The sequence below is a fragment of the Lithohypha guttulata genome, assembly GCF_036872675.1.
Source record: "Lithohypha guttulata strain CCFEE 5908 chromosome Unknown scaffold_4, whole genome shotgun sequence".
Classification (NCBI taxonomy): domain Eukaryota; kingdom Fungi; phylum Ascomycota; class Eurotiomycetes; order Chaetothyriales; family Trichomeriaceae; genus Lithohypha; species Lithohypha guttulata.
Genome location: NW_027042753.1, coordinates 641,368 through 663,332, shown reverse-complemented (window position 1 = coordinate 663,332; position 21,965 = coordinate 641,368). Strand labels below are relative to the sequence as shown.

General features: G+C 48.9%; 9 protein-coding genes across 9 annotated transcripts; 3 read left to right on the top strand and 6 right to left on the bottom strand.

Annotated features, from left to right (window-relative positions):
- Nucleotides 1-293: 293 nt before the first annotated feature.
- LTR64_005392 (uncharacterized protein) lies at nt 294-1,103 on the bottom strand (the record flags this gene model as incomplete). Its single annotated transcript, XM_064899731.1, has 2 exons — nt 294-937; nt 1,010-1,103. 2 exons carry the CDS (start codon nt 1,101-1,103, stop codon nt 294-296), a joined length of 738 nt encoding a protein of 245 aa, XP_064753043.1.
- A 2,208-nt stretch (nt 1,104-3,311) lies between these two features.
- Nucleotides 3,312-3,851, bottom strand: LTR64_005391 (uncharacterized protein; the record flags this gene model as incomplete). The annotated part of the gene is made up of 1 exon (XM_064899730.1): nt 3,312-3,851. The coding sequence occupies one exon, from the start codon at nt 3,849-3,851 to the stop codon at nt 3,312-3,314; it is 540 nt and encodes a 179-aa protein (XP_064753042.1).
- Nucleotides 3,852-4,356: 505 nt separating this feature from the next.
- Nucleotides 4,357-6,333, bottom strand: LTR64_005390 (uncharacterized protein; the record flags this gene model as incomplete). The annotated part of the gene is made up of 1 exon (XM_064899729.1): nt 4,357-6,333. The coding sequence occupies one exon, from the start codon at nt 6,331-6,333 to the stop codon at nt 4,357-4,359; it is 1,977 nt and encodes a 658-aa protein (XP_064753041.1).
- Nucleotides 6,334-7,942: 1,609 nt separating this feature from the next.
- On the bottom strand, nt 7,943-8,368 carry HRT1 (RING-box protein hrt1; the record flags this gene model as incomplete). Its single annotated transcript, XM_064899728.1, has 2 exons — nt 7,943-8,191; nt 8,246-8,368. The coding sequence occupies 2 exons, from the start codon at nt 8,366-8,368 to the stop codon at nt 7,943-7,945; spliced, it is 372 nt and encodes a 123-aa protein (XP_064753040.1).
- A 697-nt stretch (nt 8,369-9,065) lies between these two features.
- LTR64_005388 (uncharacterized protein) lies at nt 9,066-10,313 on the top strand (the record flags this gene model as incomplete). Its single annotated transcript, XM_064899727.1, has 1 exon — nt 9,066-10,313. One exon carries the CDS (start codon nt 9,066-9,068, stop codon nt 10,311-10,313), a length of 1,248 nt encoding a protein of 415 aa, XP_064753039.1.
- Nucleotides 10,314-14,127: 3,814 nt separating this feature from the next.
- LTR64_005387 (uncharacterized protein) lies at nt 14,128-15,885 on the top strand (the record flags this gene model as incomplete). Its single annotated transcript, XM_064899726.1, has 1 exon — nt 14,128-15,885. The coding sequence occupies one exon, from the start codon at nt 14,128-14,130 to the stop codon at nt 15,883-15,885; it is 1,758 nt and encodes a 585-aa protein (XP_064753038.1).
- An 845-nt stretch (nt 15,886-16,730) lies between these two features.
- Nucleotides 16,731-17,705, top strand: PNC1_1 (NAD(+) salvage pathway protein; the record flags this gene model as incomplete). The annotated part of the gene is made up of 1 exon (XM_064899725.1): nt 16,731-17,705. The coding sequence occupies one exon, from the start codon at nt 16,731-16,733 to the stop codon at nt 17,703-17,705; it is 975 nt and encodes a 324-aa protein (XP_064753037.1).
- Nucleotides 17,706-17,825: 120 nt separating this feature from the next.
- Nucleotides 17,826-18,561, bottom strand: AHP1 (peroxiredoxin type-2; the record flags this gene model as incomplete). Its single annotated transcript, XM_064899724.1, has 4 exons — nt 17,826-17,861; nt 17,914-18,078; nt 18,166-18,421; nt 18,512-18,561. The coding sequence occupies 4 exons, from the start codon at nt 18,559-18,561 to the stop codon at nt 17,826-17,828; spliced, it is 507 nt and encodes a 168-aa protein (XP_064753036.1).
- A 571-nt stretch (nt 18,562-19,132) lies between these two features.
- LTR64_005384 (uncharacterized protein) lies at nt 19,133-21,739 on the bottom strand (the record flags this gene model as incomplete). Its single annotated transcript, XM_064899723.1, has 1 exon — nt 19,133-21,739. The coding sequence occupies one exon, from the start codon at nt 21,737-21,739 to the stop codon at nt 19,133-19,135; it is 2,607 nt and encodes an 868-aa protein (XP_064753035.1).
- Nucleotides 21,740-21,965: the final 226 nt, after the last annotated feature.

Here is a 21,965-nt window from a genome sequence, read left to right as displayed (position 1 = left end):
AAGGATACCAATACAGTCTGTGGAAGTCATGCAATCTCACTGTAACTGACACAGTGCCTTCGCTGCAGTATCGTAGGGACCACCAGTGCTTTTCTGTTGCTGCAGTGTGACGGACCAGCAATCTGCCAGCTTCTGTACTCATGTAACCGTGCAAGCCCTTAGCAGGGGAACACAGTCGATGACGAAGAGAACTCACTAGAAGCTGAACATGAAAATCCTAAGGAGTCCAGTACGAAACATGGACATGATCCCTAACTCGATCAGCCTCGCTCAACCATCACGAAGATTTGCACTTACCAATGATGAACCCTCATCCCCGTCTGCCCATCTGGCTCCTGCGCTCGCCACTCACTCCATGACTTCGGCTGATCTGGCGGATTGCGAGTCTTCCTATTCCAAATCTTCTGGCCCCAGATCACATACTTGACCTCAAGATCCTCAGCATTCCTCATCACCCACTCCGCAATCTCTTCACCGCACATAGTAGCTTGCTCAAGAGCATCCGAGACCAGGATGTCCGTAGCTGTGCCGTTATTGTGGTCCGAACCAGGATCGTTGCGCTTACATCCCACTTCACGAATTCGTCCTGGCCAGGCTTTCTTGATGGCTTCGGCTCCCTTGATGGCGATGTCGGTGCAGCCCCCTTTGTAGTTGTCGTTGCCGCCGTCGTAGCCACCGCAGCCGTCTTCAGATGATTGGCAGCATTTGAAACTCGCTGGGCCTGGGCATTGGCCGGACACGGAGGTGCCTTTGCAATCGCTCTGCCAACGACAGTTCCCGGCGACGAGGAGGTCTTGACTCAGGTCTTCGAGGGCTTGTTGGGCGCTGTCGCAGCTTGGTTTGGTGCAGCATTTGACGTTGTCGGGTGTTTTGGGGCAGGCACCTGTGATGGTTGTGCCGCCTGCAGATTTACATTTTGATTCTTCTAGGCACACGCCTGTGGAGAGGGAGAGAGGTTAGTATGTGGAAGTCAAGGTATGTTGACTAGAGACGAGGAGGATCTACAAACCAGGACCGCCATCTTTCCCAACGCAGGGTTCATTGACCGTTGAAGCAACGATGCTCACCACAAGTAAACTCAACACTTCGATGGATAGTCTCATTGTGGATAGTACAATTAGTAACCTAGTTAGGAAGCAACGCTATGAGCACGCAGCACGTCTTTATAGACTTCAGCCCCACCTACTTTGACATGCAGCCACCACGTTCGGTCCTCAAAATACGTCGAAGTCAGCCGAAGCTCGTATCTGCACGTCTCCGAGCTCTCCCACCGTATCGACACCAAAGGCCAATAACGGCATACAGGCAGTTCGAGGCTACCTACAGCGGCCTGAGAGAGCGGTGTCTCGCTTAAGGTGAGGAGTGCGTCGCAAGCTGGACCAATCGCGTTTGTGCCAAGCTTTGCTCCCGTGCTTGGCATGATGGGGAAGAGGGCAGTTTCAGCTGTGCTTGTTTTGTTCACCGGTCGTGAGTGAGACGTTCCAGATTAGTTGGATGGTCTCCTGTTCTGAAGTCGATGAACGTCAGAGCGCAAAATTGGTGACGCTTGCCTGTAACTACAGCAAGGTGCATTGTTGACTGACCTGAGAGCTGTATTTCTGAACAGGCTGAGGAAATGCGGAGAGGCATGCAGTAGTTTCTCTTCCGCAACACTCTACTATTTCGAGTCTGAAATCTATACCATGATGAACCCACATATAATGCATCAAATGATCACTGTTGTTTTGCTAGACACATAAAAGACCACAGTGAGCCTTGGTAGTATTTGATGGCAATGAGTATCCACAAATGGCAGTGTCGATACTGGCCGGATATGTTGACCAGAGTCCACAAGCTGTCCGTCTTGTTTCCAAAGTGGCAAAGATCATTAAGGCCAAGGCGAAGGTCATCGGTGTCCCAGTACGAAGCTTGCACCATTAAGCTGAAACGCATGGTAAGACGGTCGTGACCGTTGACAACCTGCTTCTCCATTCGTAATAGACAAAGATGACATTTCCACCAAGATTCAGCAGAAGATAAAAGAGGCCAATCAGTGAGTAGGTCACTGGTAGGGAGGGTGCGATGATGGTATGACCGAATAGCTTGGCTGGCAGAGAAGAACCACACAGGCAACAATATCAGCAATAAAGAATTGGACATAGAACAGTCGGATTTCGATGCTTCTGTCTTTCCTTGTGACAGTGCTTGGAAACTCATTAACAGCTGCTGGTCCTTGTAAAGATTCGAGTGTCAATACAAGCTCTACTGCCTGCTCGGCCTCCTTGGATACATGGTCGTCTGTCAACCATAGCGCAGCAGGAAGTCTTAGCAGGCCGATGATAGCAAGAAACATGAAGATTGAGTCTAACGCATAACCGCCGAAGCCGTCCGAGCCCAATAGCAGGACGGATATAGCTCCTCCTGCTTGCAGCACAATGACCCAGGTTTTCAAGCTGTTGATCGAAAAAAGTCCTTGCTTCGCTGAAGGCGGCGGACGAATGCAGAGAAATGGAGCTTGATGCATTATCGCTTCTGGACAGTCCAATCCCTGATCCGTCCAGGTTATCGGGTCTAGCGACGTGTAGGCGCGTTCAGTCTGAAGCTCAAACTTGTTGTTGAACTGCAGCTTCATGGATTAATATTCGTGGTGAGGGGGATGTACCCTTTCTTGGAACCTTTGAGCTGCGCATATCGACGGATTCATATCGTGCTAGATTGTGTAAGATGGTCGGATATATTCTGGTGGTCGTAGTCAGTAAGAAATAGCACCAATTCGTTGGTTATCAGAAGCATCAGATGTAGCATCCCATCAATCGAGGAACAACACCATTGGCGAAGCATGGTTACAACAGAGCTTTGAGGTGTTTGTTTCACCGTCGTATGAGCCACAAACAATTGTAGCGTGAACACGACTAGATCTTACCATGGCTTATGGGTTGTCGTAATATCGCGGTGACTCTTCCAGGATCCGTGTGCTTCACCACACTTTCGGAAATCAGTCGGGCAATGCGTAAACACGCGACTCCAATAAAAGATTTCTAGTAACGCGCGATGGAGAGCAGAAACTCATCTGATTGCACCTCCTTCAAGACAACCATCACGAGCGGTTGCTCCTGTGTTGAGGACATGCTACGGTTGATGAAAGGGTTAATGTGTCAACGCAGTATTGATCACAAAATTCAACCGTATCTACTCTTTCTTTCTCTCTCCTTGCCATATGGTGGATGCACAGCTTCGTCCACTAGTGCACGAGCTGTATGCCAATGCTATCGCTCAGTATTTCGGCAAGCTCTCAATATCAGGTGTTTCCAACCACCACGTCCTGATTCCTTTCATTCCACTAATGTAGCATTCATCCAACCAAACAGCGCCAAATACCGATGCTCCTTCAACAGCACTTTTTCCAATCTGACAAGTCCTGCACACTTGTTCGTGTCTTCAGTGTTCATCTTACCCTGTTCAGCCTTCGTTCGATACCATATGCAGCCCTGACAATCATCGTCGTGCCTGATTTTGTGGAGAAGGTCAGCAGCTTTGTCCAGGTGTACATGTTTGGAAGCACTGTTGTCGCTTCTTTTGATAGGCGTGTTTACTCCAATGAGGGCATGTGTCATTGCATGTAATATGGGGTATTGGTGGATGGAAGGTAGGTTTACGGCGTCGTAGAGAAGGTTGAGGCCTGCCTTGAGGTTTTCAGAGAGCTCGCCTGTGGTGTTTGAGATTGAAGCTGGTTTATGCAGGTGTTTGCAGGCCTGTCTGAAGAGGATGTGAGAATCGTTGGAGGGTGTGTATGGCGGCGGCTCATCCTTTGGAATTGAGACATCGTTGACAGCGGCAGCTGTGACCGCAGCCTTTCGCGTTCTGGGCGGCATGATGGAGGACGGCAATCCTTCGGAATGTGTGAAGGTCAAGAGTTTAATCTTTCGTGGTTGAGATCGCTTCAATTAGGTCTTGTTGTTGTCTGCTGTTTGGTTTGTCTGAATTCTTGTCGTCGTTGTCTAGAATAGAGTGTATTGTCCTCGCTGAAGATCTCTGAGAGAATTCTGTCGGGGTCGTGCATGTGAGATTGGTGAGATTCTTTTGCTCTTGTAGCTTGCTCATTCTGGGTGAAGGTGAAGGTCAATGGTATACATATTGTAAGTACTGGCCTAAGATGTCATGAAAATACTTTCGATTTAGATCTAACAAAATCTCTATACAGAAATACAATGAAAATGTGATTTTGCACCAATACACAGAGATGATCGCCTATTTTATATTCCCACAATAGCTTTGAAGACCATAAAAAGAAACTCACTTTTGCCTGCTACAAATATGTCATATTTATGCCCTCGACTTTTAGATTCGTCCTCGAACGTAGAGGTCATTTGTCATTATTCAGATCAGCTTCAGTCTCCTCGCAATCAATACAGCGCACGTAACAAACAAAGCAATAGACGCAACGATACCACCGAACCACGCATAGCCGCCCACATCCTGTCCAGGAATATGAACATTCATACCAAATAGACCTGTGATTAGATTCAGTGGCACAAGAATGGTGGCGACCACGGTGATTTTGGCCAGTGCCTTGTTGGTACTGTTACCCTTAAGTAAGTGGTCGACCGACAGCTGAGCCAGGTAATTGGCATGCGAGCGACTGAGCATCTTCTCGACGTGACCTAAGTTAGACATCATGGTCACAACGTGATCCTGGATGTCACCAAGATATAGACCGATGTCGCCACGAGGTGTTATATCGTATTGCTCGTTGCACCTCTTCGCAAAACCTTTGATGACATCTGCTTTTCCGCCTAGTAGTCGCATCATATTGAGAACACGCTTCCGAGCTTCACCTATCTGCCTTAGAAGCGCGGCGAAGTCGTCTTCGCGAGCGATGAAGACCTGGTCCTCGATGTTCTCAGACTCAGTCTCAGCCCCGTGTATGATAGGAGCGAAAGAATCGACAATATCGTCAATAAGGGCGTAACAGATATAGTCCGGACCCAGGGAGACGAAATCACCAACCTTGCTGATTCTTCGACGAACATTGCGAGCGTGCGGATTCGGGGTATAGCTGAAAGAGAGTACACCGTCGGGAGTGACAATAATATAGAGATGGACAGGCTCCAGGAAATCTTCTGACAGTTTGTTCATGTTGAACGAGCGGAAGCACACGAAATAGTAGTCACGAAACAGCTCGACCTTCTCACGTGGTTCTTGAGTTTCGATGTCCTCTTTAGTAAGCCTGTGAAGTTGAAATGCAGAAGCAAGAACATCAAGCTCGGCCTGAGTGGGATTGACGACATCAAGCCACCAGACACCACCCTCTGGACCAACGTCAAACAGTTCGGAAAACTTGCTGCCATCCGAAACATAGTCGGCCAGTGTCTTTGCAAACTTCGGCTGCTGAACATCAGTGGAGAAGAAAGTGAAACGATCAGGCACTTGCTTTGCGTCTGCCGATGGTGTAGTATTGTGTGTGGCAGTGATGCCAGAGGATACTGAGGCAAGAGGCTTTTCATAGAAGTTCTCTCCATTTAGAGCAGCATTCTGGTGATCGTCTTCAGCCTGACGCTGATCGTGGAAAACTTTCTTGTCGCTTCCACCACTGATACTTCGAGAAGCGAGATCGAGGGGAATCTTGCCTTGCTTGCATAGAGCAACGAACTCCTCTAGCTCCTCAAAGTCAACTCTATATGTCTTTCCAGGCTCATCATCAATGACAAAACTTGCATTGCGTTCGGCATCTTCGTGTGTAGCTACTCGTGATTGCAGTCCAGCAGGAATGCTGATATTGCTCAAAGTTGGCCTTCGGGTCTCTGTATGTGAAGGAGCCGCTCTGAATCGTGGAAGTTCGACGGACTCAGTCACACTTCCGATGGTGTTAGCTCGTTGTCTTCGACGTGGTTCTGCGAACGCTTCGACAGAGTTGGCAGGTGAAGTTGATCGGGAAGAAGAATTATCTCGTGATCGTTCGGTTTGACGAAGGATTCTAGGTCGACCAACTCTTCCAGCAGTATCTCGTCTCGCTGAGCCTCTCCCATTGACTCGTGCGACAACATCGGAGCCAGCCTCACTCCCATCGCTAATGGCCAATTCATCCTCGAAATCTCTGGCTATGCTAGGGTGCGCATCGTTGGCCGAGCGAAGGGCATCATCGACATGAAGCAGGTCCGTCGGAGTCAAGACACTTGCTCGTGGAGTGGCCTGCTGCAACTCCAATGTAGGAACTTCCATGTGCTGCTGTGGAGCGGGTCTCGCTTGGATAGGAGCAGCAGAACTACGTCTTGGTCGGTGGTCGTCTAGCTCGGGAGCGGGAGTGCTGAACCGAGTGTTCAGCGTCTCAATGCCCGGGGTACCGTCGGACGACATCGTGCTCGGCAAGATATGGTATACGAGATTGTGGTTGTAGTTCGTTTTTCGATACGAGTTGCGCTTGACTGCGCCTCAAGCGCAGACTACTATCTGGTTGATTAACCCAGCGTGAAGGTATTGTGAGACTGCGTAGTAGTCCAACTCGACCTCGATAGCTCAATTCAATGTATAGAGTTTATGATGTAAGATCGAGTCCAGTTATGGAGGTCGAGTTGTACCACAGAAGACCAGGAATGCAGTGCCCAACAATGGTCGGATTGGAACCGCAACAATCGTGAAGGAAGCCAATTTGGCGAAATGACTACTTAAAGGATCGTTGTCGAGCGCCAGATTGAGTAGGGTAATCGTGGTAGAAAGACTATAGCAGCCTTCCTACACTATTTGCGAAAGATCGTGTTGGTAGAGCTGCACTTGGTGTAACTTCACAACGATTGACCAACGGCCGCGACGAGAGTGGCAGATAAGACCAATCGAAAACTGATAGATATAGTGATATGAAGGACCAGTAGATACTGTGGGCAGATCGAAATGCTATATGAGGGACAAAAGTTTGAGTCTGCTAGCTAACAAATTGCCTGTGACTGTGAAGATTTTACGTGACTCTCGGCTGTGAAGGCAAGGGGTAGGGATGACAAAAACAAGCATTCTAGTGCTCCATCGTCTTGCCGACGTTGCATGTGGTAAGCGTGCTCCGATTGGGCTCTAATTCACTTCGTCGCAACGAATCCGGTCCAATATTCTTTACCGAACCAAAGTTTGGATTTACCCGTGTGTACCACAACCCTATCGCCAGCTGCGTTCAACCCCAGATCTTGATTTCACATACGCTCGCGACACAATCACTCCTTACGTTTGTTATTGGGCCAGAAGCAACACGCCCGAGGGTCAACAATAAGATGGAAGCCATGATCAAGCAAATCCAGGATGTCTCCGAAGGACAGATCGTGAGTCAATCCAAAGGTAAAAGGCTGACTCAATGAGAACGCTAACTCGAGATTTAGGACTTTCAGGGTCAGAGAGTGACTGAGTGGTTGTCTACGATAATGCTTGTCCTGACTTCGGTACTGATAAACCACGACTATGTTTTTTATGCCTGCTAATACGAAGCAGCTCGTGGGTCTTGCTATTGGCTTCGTTCAACAAGATATACACCTTACGATGTGGATTACTCTGGCAGGCACTGTAGTGACGTTACTCGTGGTTGTGCCACCATGGCCATCGTTCAACAAGAACCCTCAACCCTGGCTAGGCTCACGGACAAAAGTGTCGCATGGAGGGATAGTGGTTCAAGGCATGAAGGTCTCTTAATTCTGCTTGCCTTGAGACGGAGATACGACAACGGCATCTGATATGGGTATTTTCACATCGAGCCTGTTCAAGCCTCGGCTAGCGTTTCCCTTACATTCAGCGTTAGAATCATGTCTGAGCCTCCGTTCCCTCTCCACTTATCCTCTGACTGACAGTGATTGTGGCCTGTACCGATCCTTGCAGTAATACTCGTTCCGCCTTTATTCGTTTCATCGTAAAGCTCATGACAATCGTCCACACGTACGCCGTACCCATGCTGTTCCGCATCGTTGACCGTATGCTGGAGCACACCCACAATCTAACGACCGTATTTCTGGAACTCCCAGTCTCTGTTGTCTAGCGGACATACTTGTCTCGTCTTGAGCCATCTCGATATGCAGTGAAAGTGAAAGGCGTGATTGCATATTCCCCAGGCGACTGTGCACTCTTCATTTGTGGCAGCTCCTTGGTTGGCCTGGCACTCGATGCACAGGTCCATGATGTGGTTACGGCAAATGGCGCAGTTGTCGACGACTATATCCCAGGCCCAAAGAGCAACTGCATTCCACTGTCCCAAGTTAGCACTTGACTCTTTCCAGCACTTCAACGAGGGGCCGCATACCTTTTTGACCTCGAATTTCTTCTTGTTGTCCGTAGGTGTGTCTACTCCACCAGACTTTGTCGTCTTGAGCTTAGATTGTGGTGTAGAATCGGCAGTTGCGTCCTCCATCTCTACATCGGCCATGTTGGGAGAACGAGATGTTGAAAGGGATAGAACGACTGAGAAGATAGACTGAGAGTTGTTTGCTGGCTTGACGAGTTAATGTACAAACAATTGAGCAAGCGACACAGTGACTAGACAGTGACTCTCAATCCATTGCTGGCGCCACGAAGTGACAAACAGCCTCACGGACATGCAATTGCTAGGCAGCAATTCAGGCATGCTCTTGCCACATGCGGCGGCCTGCGGACGTCACTCTCCGCCAGGGCTTGTCCGGTCGCAACAGCTGCGCACGTATTCTCTCACCACCATTCATGCCCAAATCTCTTCTCAACTACAAGACCCGTTCTATCGTAACAACAGAAGCTCTAATCTTCTACCTCTGCATACCACTGTGTCATTCAGTCAATCGTGCTGGTCGCTTCAATCGCGCTTGCTCGTATTGACAAAGCTCTCCCACCCTCATCCCAGACAATCGACAATGAACAATACGCCAAATCCGCTTAGATCAATCCAACCAAGAATACGCAACCTGAGTTTGTACGCACATCGAAAGCGGACGAGATAGCCATCTTACAAGTCCTCGACATACTTTCGATATACCCCAAACCCCTTTGGATTCGATTTATCGCATTTTGATTTTGAGCGCTGCAGCATTTGGTCACTTTTCAGTATCTCAGGTCGAAGGTCGCCTATTTAATCAGACCTTACTGTATACAAGATGCAGACACCACAGAAGGACGAACCACAGCCAGGTGCTCGAAGGTCCTCCAAACAACATCGACCACGTACGGAGCACAAAGTGCAGTCCGATAACGACATCACCCAGGTGAATCAGCAAGAAGGAGAGCTGACACCTTCGAAGAAGAATAGAAAACCACGTAAAGCATCGAACGCGAGGAAGAACGGGGTGCAGTCAGATGTGGGTGAGACTATAGATCAAGGCCAGCGGCACGGCAACTACCACGACAGAAATAAGAAGACCCCAGCTAAAGCAATTCGAAGCGACGCCTATGCAGGGCCTACCTTTCATCAGTCTCCTGCCGCCTCTGCCCTGCCCATGCCGAGTTTTCTCTCTAGATCCGTGCCGAACAATGCCCCCGTCAGCACTATTACTGAAACTGCTGATGGCTCTTCGGATGCCAAGGAAGAGGCTGTAGCAGATATCGAGGAGAGAAGAGAAGCCACACCACTAGACTGGATGTTCAATGCCGCTCGACAAGCTCGTGTAACACCGGATGAGGCAAGCCCGGCACGTAGATTATCTCCATCAAACCAGAGCCCAACCATACGACGAGAAGATACAGACTTTCCTTTTGAGCTTGATGCCATCCAAGACAAGAGACCTAATCAATCTACACCGTTCAGCCAACTACTTGCTGCGTCACGGGCACCACAATCCATCTCTGAGGGAGGACAATCCCTTACAGACGAAGAGCGCAAAGCCAAGACTGCTGCTTTGAAGAAGGCACTCTTGAATGCAGGCAACGAGCAGCAAATCCTACCCGCAAATGATAGCAACCCATTCAACGCAAAGAATGCTCCTGCTAATAGTTACACTCCTCGACATACGTCCAATCCCAGTACTCCTTCTTATACCAATGGCTACGGTCCTGGTCAGAATAGCCACTATTTTCAGTACGCTCCTCAGGGGTCACCAACGCGCAATTTCACTAGCCAGACTACTAATCGTCCACCGTCTTCCGGCTTGCGCAACGTTTACAACCCAGCCATGGCACCGCCTCTATCGCCACCACCAACTACGATGCCTGAGCAACGCATCTCGACTGCTCGAAGTCCTCAACCACAGCCTGCCAGAGCACTAAACTTCGGAGCTATTTATGGCACGACCCCATCTCGACCACAAAGTGAGGGCAATCAGCATGGGCACAACTCAAAGCCAAGTCTCGAGCAAGGACTTGATGACCTTAAGAGAGCTCTCAATATGAACTTCTTTGGACAAGCTTGAGTTGCTGTGTCGATTACTCCGATCAGACAACACAGATTTCTTGGAACCGTCGTTGCAGGTCGATAACAGGGCACATTCATTGAAAGAAATAACTACTAAGGCAAGATGTACAGTCGCTCTCTTGGTTCAAATATGCCTTGCTTTTCAAATGGAGCACAGCTTCGAGCATTTCGACAGTAGCTATATACAACCATAAAGAGTAGAGGATCCCATCCACCTACGTTACGCTCGTTACCAATACATACCATTGCCCCGTGTTTTCTCAGCCGCTGAACTGCTTTCGTTGTCGCAACCATTATTAAGATGTTGTACATGGTAGTCGTTTCGTGACCTTCGGTTCGAGACAGGAGTGAGGGATCTTCGGCACGGATGTCATACCTTCGGCAGATGCTACTCGAACCATCTGGGCCTAAACAGAGGCATATCATCGCTGGCAGTCCGTAGGGGAAAATGTGTCGAGCCCATCTTCCTGCCGAGTGTGCTGACTCTGGTCTTGCACGTACGATATCTATCGTAGCTCAATGTCGATGGCACATCTCTTCAAATTCTTTGCTCTTAAAGCCTTACTGGCTTGCCCTCATCATCTCCAAATGTCTCAGCACTGCTAGGTTACTGTCCATATAGCGATTCACACAGTTCGTCATGCATGTATTTTCTTTACTGGTCAATTGTCCAGTTGATATGTTGCCACGAATACATTTCTTGAAACAGGTTTCTGTGAATTCGTGGATCGCTAAGATACTGGTCAGCTTGTGTTCCGAAGTAGTGCTTGGACGATAGGGAGGTTGGGCTCCACGTACTTCTTTGCACGTTCGCTTGCTGATTCTGCACCTGGACGAATTGTTGTAGATCGCGCTGGTCGGCTGGAGAGAGGCGCGAGATGTCCTCGGCGGAGATGTTGAGGGTATCGGAATCGTCCATGTCTGGCAAGTGTTTTGTCAGGGAGATGATATTGGATGCTTGACTGAGCGTGAATAGAATGGTAATGTCAGCGCTGGACGATATCGACGTCGCAGGATGAGGCTCGACTATCAAAGCGCAAGAGCATCGGAAGAACTTCGGGCCTGTGTTAGTTTCCTTCGTTCCAACTTGACGTATGCTCCCAGTTCTCTTGTTACTATTCGAAGAACGAGCTCGAGTATCTTAAGCAAGTCCAAGATGCTGCATAGTATGCTTCCTGATCTACGGCTGAAAAGTTCATGTCCATCATGAACCACGAGATTTGTCCATGCCTGTCAAAACTTTATCGCTGATTGTCCAATAACAGTCGTGGGCTTTTTGTTCACTACTGCATGAACTCGCTTATGTCTGCATGGCTCGACAAGGCACATTCGGCGCCAGCTGCGACTCATGCGTGATGTCTCGCGGTCTGCTGCTTAGTTCTTGCTCTGCGAGAAAGTGACAAAGACGATGACACTAAACTTGGGACAGTGATGAAGAGAACGTTCTGAGTACAAGCCGATTCAGCTTGGATATGGCTGGCAACCAATACCCTAGCATAGTAGGACAAGGGTCGTCCTCGATTCATGCTGGGAACCGGTACGATAATGTAACAAATCATGGATTGATAGGTGTGGTCTTTCTACGAATGGCAGGATATTTGTGCTGATGGTCCAGTTCATTTCAATGGGGAGCGCGTGGATACCGAAGCTCTCAAGCTTCTGCTCGATCGTATGTCATTGTCGCCAGATGAGTCGCTCAGACTACCGGACGATCTACAGCCAGCGCTAGTGGTTCCCGCCGCCCTCCTAGACCCACGCTCTCAAACGGATCAGCGGCAGCATAACAACATCGACGTGCCCGGGTCGCTACCTGTACCAGCAATTCATACTGAGTCTGCCGGCTTTGCTAATAACACTTCTGGCACGAACTACAGTCGTGACAGAGTGGGATCTGATGGGTTCGGATCCGCGTATCGAGAACGAGAAAGAAGGAAATACACAGTCATCGAACTGGTGCCATTGCGACGGAAAGACGTTCCATCTTTTGCGGTCATGACGTTGATTGGGCACCCTCTGGCCAGGGTCGTCACTGATATAGGCGCAGCGACTAGAACTTATACCAAAGCGGTTCACCGATGGCGCTGGACAACCAAACAGGGAGTTGTGACTGCCGTAGAGCACCCGATTATACAGCTGAAGACACGTAACAGTTCTGCACTAAATCTACATCTAACCTCGGGTTGGGCTTGGGCGCCCCGTGACGGTTTGGAAGTCCCGCCGCTAGTTCCAGGGGTGACTTGTGAGCATCCACGACCCAGCAAGTGTGTCCTGAAGTTCGACCGTGCTGTGTTCGCAACTAGGAGGGCGAACGTTCAAATACACCTTGCCTACGTCGAAGCAGATTCAGATTCTAGTCCCTCGAGTGTGATCCTAAAACAGCCTGCAGAGCTGGTTCTTCCACCAGTCCTCGTCGAACGAACCGAAGTCAGCTCTATCCCATTTGACACAACTATCAGTCTGAAACGAAGCCTTGCTAGCAGACAACACAACAACACTAATGAGCCGATCTGCGTGGAATTAAGCATTAACGTAGTTCCTAAGAGTCGTGTTCGATCAGTAGCTTTTACGACTGGCGAAGTGGATGCTCAAGCACTTGAAATTTACGACAATGCGGAGGACGCTGGTTGGCGAAAGCGCGGCGCACGTTCTGGTAGAGTCACCAATCTTACTACACAGACACTTTCCATCATATCTGCCGAGGACATCCACGTTTTCGTGCGTCTTGTTAACGGATGGCAATGGGTCCCACGTACTGAGAACAATGCCGGAGTCCTTCTATCCTACGATATGTCTAACCTGACGGGGATGGGACATTGCTACGGCCTCACCATCAAGACATCCTCGCCTCTCGATCTCAAGCCAATTGAGCTCAAAGAGAAGATCGAAAGGTGCACACTTTGGAACTGCCAAAATTACAACTCCCGTTCTCGACCTCCTTTCTGAATAGTGGCCGTATCGGTGGTCTCTACCAGAACTCAGTCAGTTGGTGGTCAGGAGTAGCGACCACTCACCTTGTCATGCGTCGCAGCAGTCTGGGGCACACCCTCGACAACAACCGCGTGTCAGTGTTCCTCAGTGTCAGGTATTGGCCAGAAGCACGTAGCGAGAGTGGGCGTCAATGTGGCTCTACAAGAAAAGAAGTTGCAATTGGAAATCTGGCTTTTACAAAAGCACGATGCTGAACGTCTGGCGGAGCCGATCTGGCACGTAATACTGTATCGGCGACATTTTGCGCCAGGTATGGCTGACATGTGACGTTGCCCGCAGAGACAACATGAGAAGTGACCCAGATTTTTTAAATGTTTGTCTTGAACGTAAGCGAGTTCCACGTTAGATGTGGGATCACTAGCACGTCTGGACTCATTAGCAGGGTCGCTTCGGCGAAAGTGGACATTCTTGACCGCCAAGAAGCTCAAGAACAAAGATGGCAGGTACGCGCAGGAAGAAGAGACCATGAGAAGCAGCTCCGCGCAGTCCCGGCTTGCCTTGTATTGCTTTGCAAGCACGAGGAATACACATTTTGGACGTCCATACTGCCCGAATTACCATTCTGTGCAGGTTCACTAAGAGTGGACATGCAAGATCGTGCGTGGTTCAGTACTTTTGGCGTGCTCCACAATTGTTTTTTGCTTACCAAGTACGGTAGGCCCCTCTGGACCCTGCAAGCCACTTCTCAGGAACATGATGAGCGCCAAAAACACCCTCTCTCATCGAAATCTTTATGTTAATACATGATATCGTTGCTCAGCGTCAATGCCAGCAATACCAGCGTCACGCGTGATGGTCTAGGTATTCAATCTTACAGCTTTGTTATGGCTGGTCATCAATACGGGAATTTTAGTGGACAAGGCTCGTCGGCCATTCATGCTGGCGATAACCACTACCATGGCCTCATCGTGAACCTTGATGGACAGAACTTGAGTGTAGAGACGCTCAAGCTTCTCCTTGACAGCTTAAACCGTCCAGCAATAGACGCGCCAGAGACTTTGAAGCAAAAGCCCGCTGATGACACACTGTCCAGCCTTACGCAGAAAGGAAGCTTGGTGGCAAAATCACTCATAGTTGCGACCTCTCCAAGTTGGCAGAAATTACCCAGCAAACGTGCTGTCTCTTTTACACGGGCCACTGCTCAAACCAATTGCAATGACGTGGTGTATGGAACGAAACCCGACCCTGATCAGCCCTTCTCACCGACTTTGCAAATCCAGCATGATGAATATCCGGAGCAATATGTGAAAGAGGCTCGCGTGGTGCGATCGCGATTGAAAACCTCCAGGCACGATGCAAGAACTGCCAGTCGTGATCGGAGTCGATTGGCTGGGCATTACAAGGAAACAATTGGGATTCTCGCACAACCCGAGCCGTCATCGCCGCTGCTCGATCTCAGTCTACTTGCATCAGCGTTGCCAACGATGATTCCCTCCGAGATCCCAATTGAGCACACTCCTATGAGCCAAGCCAAGATTCGTCGCCTACAGACATCATCCATCGCCAATGACGGTCACACCAAAGACGCAATCGACGCATCAGATACGAGAAACCAGACTTCTGAGGAAGCTGAGACCGAGTCGCAGCCAAGTATGTCAATCTGCCTTCGTGAAGTTCAGCTCGAGCACAAAATTGAAGGGCCGAATATTCAAAAGCACTTCACTGTAACCTTTGATGCTCCATACTGCATGGAACGTATCGTCATGTCCACAAGGTCGGGAACACGCACATATGTCCAGACTCAAGGTCACTGGAGGGATGTATCCACAACGCAGCTTGTGAACTGCCTAACAATGCAATCAGTACCTGACGAAAGCCTCGAATTAAAGCTTTACCTGCATAAACCCTGGGTTTGGACTAGTGAGGTCCATACACGCGAGCATCGGTCAAAACACAAAGATGAGATACTTTATGGCTTCCATGGATCGCTTTGTGCTATCAAAGTACCACCGTCAGCGCTTCGGGTGGACGATCTGTGTATTGACAGAAAGCTGCGTTTTGGGCTGGGTCAAATATGTCTTCGAACACAAGTGGCTCACAGCCCTTCGTACCCGGTGCTTGAACTGCCACTATTCCCGCCTGAAGCTAGTACAAAGGGCAACGAAATCAACATATGCTTCGGCACGTTCTTGAAAAATCTGGAGAGACATGTTGACTCTTCTCGAAGAAGAATCACTGCTTTTTCGACTGTCAACTTTCCTCGTTTCCATGCTCAGTATATCCAAAGTGTAGAGTTGAGGAGTGGTTGCCTTTGCGTCACATATTTACGTGCTAACAGACAGTGGCGTCGAACCGGCTGTTCCGTAAATGCCCAAGAGTTCTTAGGACAACAACCTGGCATTGTCTGGGGACATTCGACAATACAGATATGTGTGATTCTGCGAAAGGGGTGGCGATGGTGTCAGAAAACTCCCTCGTACATACAGGCGGCCACCTGGTGCGAAGATCGTGAAGAGGGTCATGCGTTCGTCCTTACTAGGACAGCGACAGCGATAGACAACCTTACCATGCACGTGCTGCCATGCAACTCAACTTGTTGTGCCGACTCCCAGATTAGCTCGTTGTTCTCTGAGCCCTTGTGATCAGCAGAACCGCGAAGAAGATCTCCAGTCTCAAATTGTGTATATGCGCACATCAGACCTTCCTACAGAGTGTGCTATCCTCTGGATCATTTCCGTCGCACGACAATTGTCTACAAGGTTCACTTCGTTCCATTCTCCATGGACAGAGGTCTGTCAGCTTTACACAGTTGTGCATACCTTGCGATAGATTATTGACGTCTCAACGAACTGTGATTTGACATCTGCTTGAGCGAACAAGAATCCAGTTCAGCTCCTGCACTTCTCAGCTGCTGCTCAAACAGCCATATTAGCTGTTGAAAGTTGCCGTTTCGAGTCATGACATTCACATTTTGACGCGGTAAAAGTGCTACTATGCAGCCATATCAAATGCGGTGAACAATAACCTCCCGGACGAAGTCAAGGGTGCGCTAGTGCTGGGTTTGGTTCAATTATGCGAAGATATTACACCTTTGTAATCTCGGCTGGGAGGCTGAAGACACACTTCTACTTACGGATGGCAGCTTCTAGGTCGAGGTTGTGCATGTAGCCAATAGCTCTTTCTATTTACGGTCAAAGCAAACAGTATGATTCATCCTTTGCAGCTGAGCCGCACGCTAGAGCATGTCCATGTACTCGTCACAATACACTATGAAGGTGTATAGCTATCACGCAGGAGCAAGCTTCTATAAGTATACCGAGATGGTATGCATACAGCAAAAATCACACTCTCGTCTACAAGCAAACAATCAGCGACCTTCTTCGACTTACCAATCAGTTCACAGGCATTACTCTGCTTGTCCTTGAATATCATTGAATTTAGAGTGGAGTGGCCAATTATTCTATAACATCACCTCAGGAATCATATCATGGCAGTCATAACAATGACATCCGTCCCCAACGTCGCGATGCATGACAAGAAGTCATCGACAACTACTGTGGTTGTACAAGAAGTGGGCAGTGACCACGATGACGATGCCAGCCCTCACCCAGATACCGACTACAAGCTCAATCGGGATGGTCGGGAGTCACTCCGACTCACGGCTCAGCACTACTGCCTTGTTGCTCGCCAAGGGTTCCTCCTCCACCCCACGCTTGCAGAATCTATCAGAAACATTTCTCAGCCACGCATCGCCGATGTAGCGACGGGCAATGGAGTCTGGGCAGCGGAAGTTGCTCGAGAGTATCCTCACGCCTCGGTGCTCGGCCTCGATGTTTCCGATGCACAGTACTCACCCAAATGGACATGGGGACGGAATTCGGGATTCGATCTCTATGATCTACTCCAGGATGTCCCTGCCCACCTTCAGGGACAATTCGACGTGGTGCACGTGCGATTGATACTTGCCGCAGGACCAAATGTTGACAAAAACATATTCATTGATCGTTTTCGAAAGTTACTGAGACCTGACGGATGGTTGCAGTGGGACGATCTATGCTACCCAAACGTTCACCTCGTGCAAATGCCTACAGATGGTGTGGTCAAGACCTCAAGCGCACGCGACTACCCCATCATGCATCTGTTGAACAAATACCTTAGTCAGGAGGAGCGTATCTCGTGGATCGACCATTTTCAACCAACGATACAGCAAGCAGGAGGTTTCGACAGCATCATACATTCCGTTGCGCCTGTGAGACCCGAGCTGTTGACCATGGAGACAGAATTAACGATTGCCGTCTTTTCTGACCTTGCAAATATCCTCATCCTGAATAGCAGAATTACGAGTCCACAAGAAGTATCAGATCTGCGGAGGGCTGTGGTCAGGATGTGCAATGATCGGAATGAGGGTCTGCTGTTCACATATAATTGGCATACGGGGATCGCACGGAGAAGTTTTGCATAGCAGGTCGTGCCGTTGTTAGAGTGGCGCATTTCCATAGACTTCTGGCTATGTATAGCAATCTATTCTATATTTTCACTTACCACTGAAACTGTGTGATATTTCTTGGTTGTTTTACCATATTCACAACTTTGCCAATACAGCAAGTGCTCCTGAGACCTACTGCCGTGTCAGTAATGATCCCAGATCTTGCTACCTATGTACCACGTACCGTAACATCCCTCCCAGGCTCCTTCTCAGCATAAACCACCTTCCCGTGATCAAGCACCATCGCATACCGCGCCGTCCTATTCGGACTAACACCCATATCCCATCCTATCGACTTACTGAACTTCGCATCCGGATCAGACAAGAACAAAATCTCATCTTTGATGCCCTGTGCACATCACATTAGCCTCACCACGATACACAGCCCTGACCCAAAACACGTCATTCCCTTATACACAGTCGGAAAAGCACTCACATTAACCTTTCCCCAAGCACTCATAACGAAAGCATCGTTACTCGCAACCACACACACCAAATCCACACCTTTTCCCCTCATCTTCTCCGCGTGCTCGATGTACCCCGGTAAATGCCGCACTGAACATCCTGGCGTGAACGCACCGGGAACAGCGAAGAGGACAACTTTCTTGGAGGAGAATTCTTGGCTGGCTTTGAGGGTAATAGGAATGCCGCAGGAGGTGGGGGAGGAGGTTTCGGGAGTGTAGGGGATGTAGCTATTGGGGGAGAAGAGGGAGGTTAGTATTGTTGTATAGGAGGGGGGATGGTTGTGACGAGGCGGTGTTTGTTGAGTATGATGGACTTACGAGAACTCTACACCTTCGGGGAAGGTATCGCCTTCTTTGAGGCTCGCCATAGTGTTCGGGGTTTTGGATACTTCTTGAAGGTATGTTTCAGATCGTCGTATGAAGTTGGACTTGAGCAAAAATTCCAATGGTTGCTAGTTCCTTCAAGGTGAAGGTCATCAGCCCCGCTACTACAATGATCGGCCTCATCCCGGGTACATCCGCTGTCCTGCCGCGGTATCTGCCGCGGTATATGCGAGTGCCTGAGGCATATATACCGCAAGCAGTATGTGAATCTGATTCATGTTTTCTGCTGAAAAGACTACTTATACTTCTACCTATGCGAAAATAGTCTCTAGCAACAAATGATATCACGGAGTTGAGTAGATGAGTCAGACTTGAAAACTGTGAATTGCTTCAAAATTGCATGACGCAATGGGATATCTCTATGAAATGCTTTCTGTTTGGAAACCTGCCTGGTTCACCAGTGTCTGGGGAGTGATCTGATAACAACTCCTTCTGGTCTCTTCAGCGGCTGATATCATCTGAATTCAATTAATTTTCTTTGTACAGAAATACTGCTCAGCTCATCCAACAAAGATGTCGTTAATTCGTGAGAATTTTGACAATGCACATACTCCCTCATATCGCATAGTTCTCAGCGTGCAGGAAGATCTCATCACGATTTGGATCTGTCCAAACCAATTTCTGTAGATCTGCCACTGTACGTGCCACATCACACCGCATCTCGGCTGGACCGCAGACATATATACACGTCCGTCTGCTGAACTCACTGCTCAGGTTCTTGAGCATGAATGAGATATCGGGTCGTCCGTATTCTGTCCGCCAGCCGTCATTGCGTTTTGTTGTGTACAGCGAGGCTCGATTGGGTAAAGTCGAGAGTGGTCTTGCAGAGCTGACGTTGTCGCCAGTCAGTATAGCTGGTGCCGGAGTATGTGCGCTTGCTGGCTCCGTTGGTGGGAGCGTGCCTGGCAAGAAGGCAAAGCGCATCAAGGACTTTTGAAATCTAGTTGGTGTTTCAGGAAAACCAAAGTCAAATCCTGAGTTGCGATTCCGCTTCTCCTCATCTTCAGGACTCCTCGACCCTGAGAATGCCCAGTCGTTGGTCGATATGTCAGACGTTCGTTGTGCTGTGGATCGATGCTGATTGTAGAGACGATCTGTTTGCGTTATCACTCCAGCGTCCTTCTGCATCTCTGATAGCGATGAGCTGGCTCTCTTTTCGTCGATATTGGTCCGCACCGATACATCACTTTGACCAGGCGGCGGGGGGAAGTACGGCTGTCTCGTTATCGGAGATGCAAACGAAGTCTTCTGAGGTAATGCTGTGACAAGATCTAGCTCTTCACCTTGCACATCGAAGTCGTCAACAAGTCTCGAATCACGTTTGTTGCCAATGCCTTGCATAACGTCATCTACCTTTTCTGCAATCAATTGACTTATTCTGTTCTGTCTGCCATCGACACCAATACCGAGACCTGTAGTGTTGTAGCGTCTGGCACTGGTGATAAAGAAGTGGCAGTGAACAGAGCCAGCAGGAGCATATTCGCGACATATCCTCAGCTCTTCTTTGAACCATTCCATGATGTCCGGTCGCTTCATTGCCCAAATAACATGCACACTTCTGGTAGTTGCCTTGCCATCTCGCATACGCTTCACCAAATCCAGCAACTGAGATGCAATGGCAGTGATGCCAGATCCTCCAGCGAAGAAGATAACTTGGTCGAAAGACGACATCTGCCTTTGCATGCCACCATAAGGTCCTTCGATGAAAGACCGATATGTCTTGAAAGGACCTTTCTTGGTCGCTGTGTCGAACACACGTTTCGTGAAACCACTGAAGGGCCGAAACACCAACATCATATCTCTGTATTTGTCGCCATACTCTGACGGGAAGTCCTCGCTACATAAAGAAGCAATGGTAAAAGGATGGTTTTGTACAACTGAGATACCTGGCATGCGAAGGTAGGCATATTGACCTGGCTTCCACCTTGTCTGAGTTGGAATTGTGACCTTGACAGCATTCTCAGGTAAGATTGTGACAGCGGACTCCTCGCCAATGAGCCAAGATGGTCGAAATGGATTCATCCAGTTGAGGTAGAACAGCCGTGTAATCAATGAGACGACCATAATGATGACGGTTGTATACAAATATGCCCATGACGTGAGGTAATTGTGGCAATGCCAGAAGAGCAGACCGATGAAAGCCCATGCTACAGGAATATGCATGAAGACAAACACTTCGTAGAACCTATTCCTCAGAACAGGTAGAGAATGGATCACCAGAAAGGCCAAAGGAACCAGAGCAGCTATACCGGTGGTGAAGATGTAGTACTGTTGGTTGAAGTAGAGCTTGAATTTATCAAATCCATCTGGGTCGTTCACGGACTGATACCAGTATGGCACAGCGTGGATTATCGCCAAGATGATGCATATGTAAGCACCCCATCTGTGCAGGACAATGAGTCTTTCATGGCCGATTCCAGTCATAAAAGAGATGACGTTAGCCTTCGAGGCCAACGCTACAATCCACGGCACTAGAGCTATTGACATCATTCCAGCTCGTATAGCAAGTGGTGGTGAACCAAATGACATGCTCTCATAAAACAATGGCTTGGGAAGGAAGCAGTATAGTACGGAGAAGATGAGACCGATGGCCGCAATGAAGATGACTGCGAACGAAGGAAAGGTGAACCGCCATCCAGCAATCTTGAGGTGTGGTACAGGTCGATAGAAGACATACCGGAATAGAGCTACCACGTTATTGAAAGGAGCAATGGCAGATGCTGTTGATTGCTGCTTCTGCTGACGATATAGTAGAGGTCCAGAGGCAGGAAAGAAGACCTGTTTCGAGTTGTCTGTTGTAGTGCTCGGTACCTCCCATGGTGCCGAGTTGGCTGAGTTTTGCGAAGCTGATAGTGCCGAAGTAATGTATTCGTCCTTGTATAGCGCTATCCGTATCCTGTCACCCCAGTAATTCCATAATCTTAGCAATGTGGTGATTGTGAGTAATATTATGCAAAAGAAGACCCATCCAAGAGCGTATTTATCAGCTTCCGTCCATGGATCCTGCTTTATTGCTTCTATCAGATGTGGAGGTGTTGTACTGTTGATTGGAATCTTGACTCTCTTTACCAGCTCTAATATACCCTCCTCCACATGCGACAATTGCTCTGGCACTCTCTTCACTAAATCCTCCAGAACATGTGGCACTGGTATCGAAGGCATTTCGGTACGATGTCGTGGCTTCGGAAACACAATGCCTCGAGCCTGGATTGCCACGGGTAGTCGCTGTCAAGGCTGGCCGTAGTTTCGTATTGTTGTCCTTCTACTGCTCGCCAGTTGATCGATTGGCTAGTGTTGCTGATTGAATACGCGCTTGCGGCACAGTAATATGCTTCAAGCAAGTTTTGCAATGGCAGCCAGCTGCACGGAAGACGGTGTTTTCTTAAGC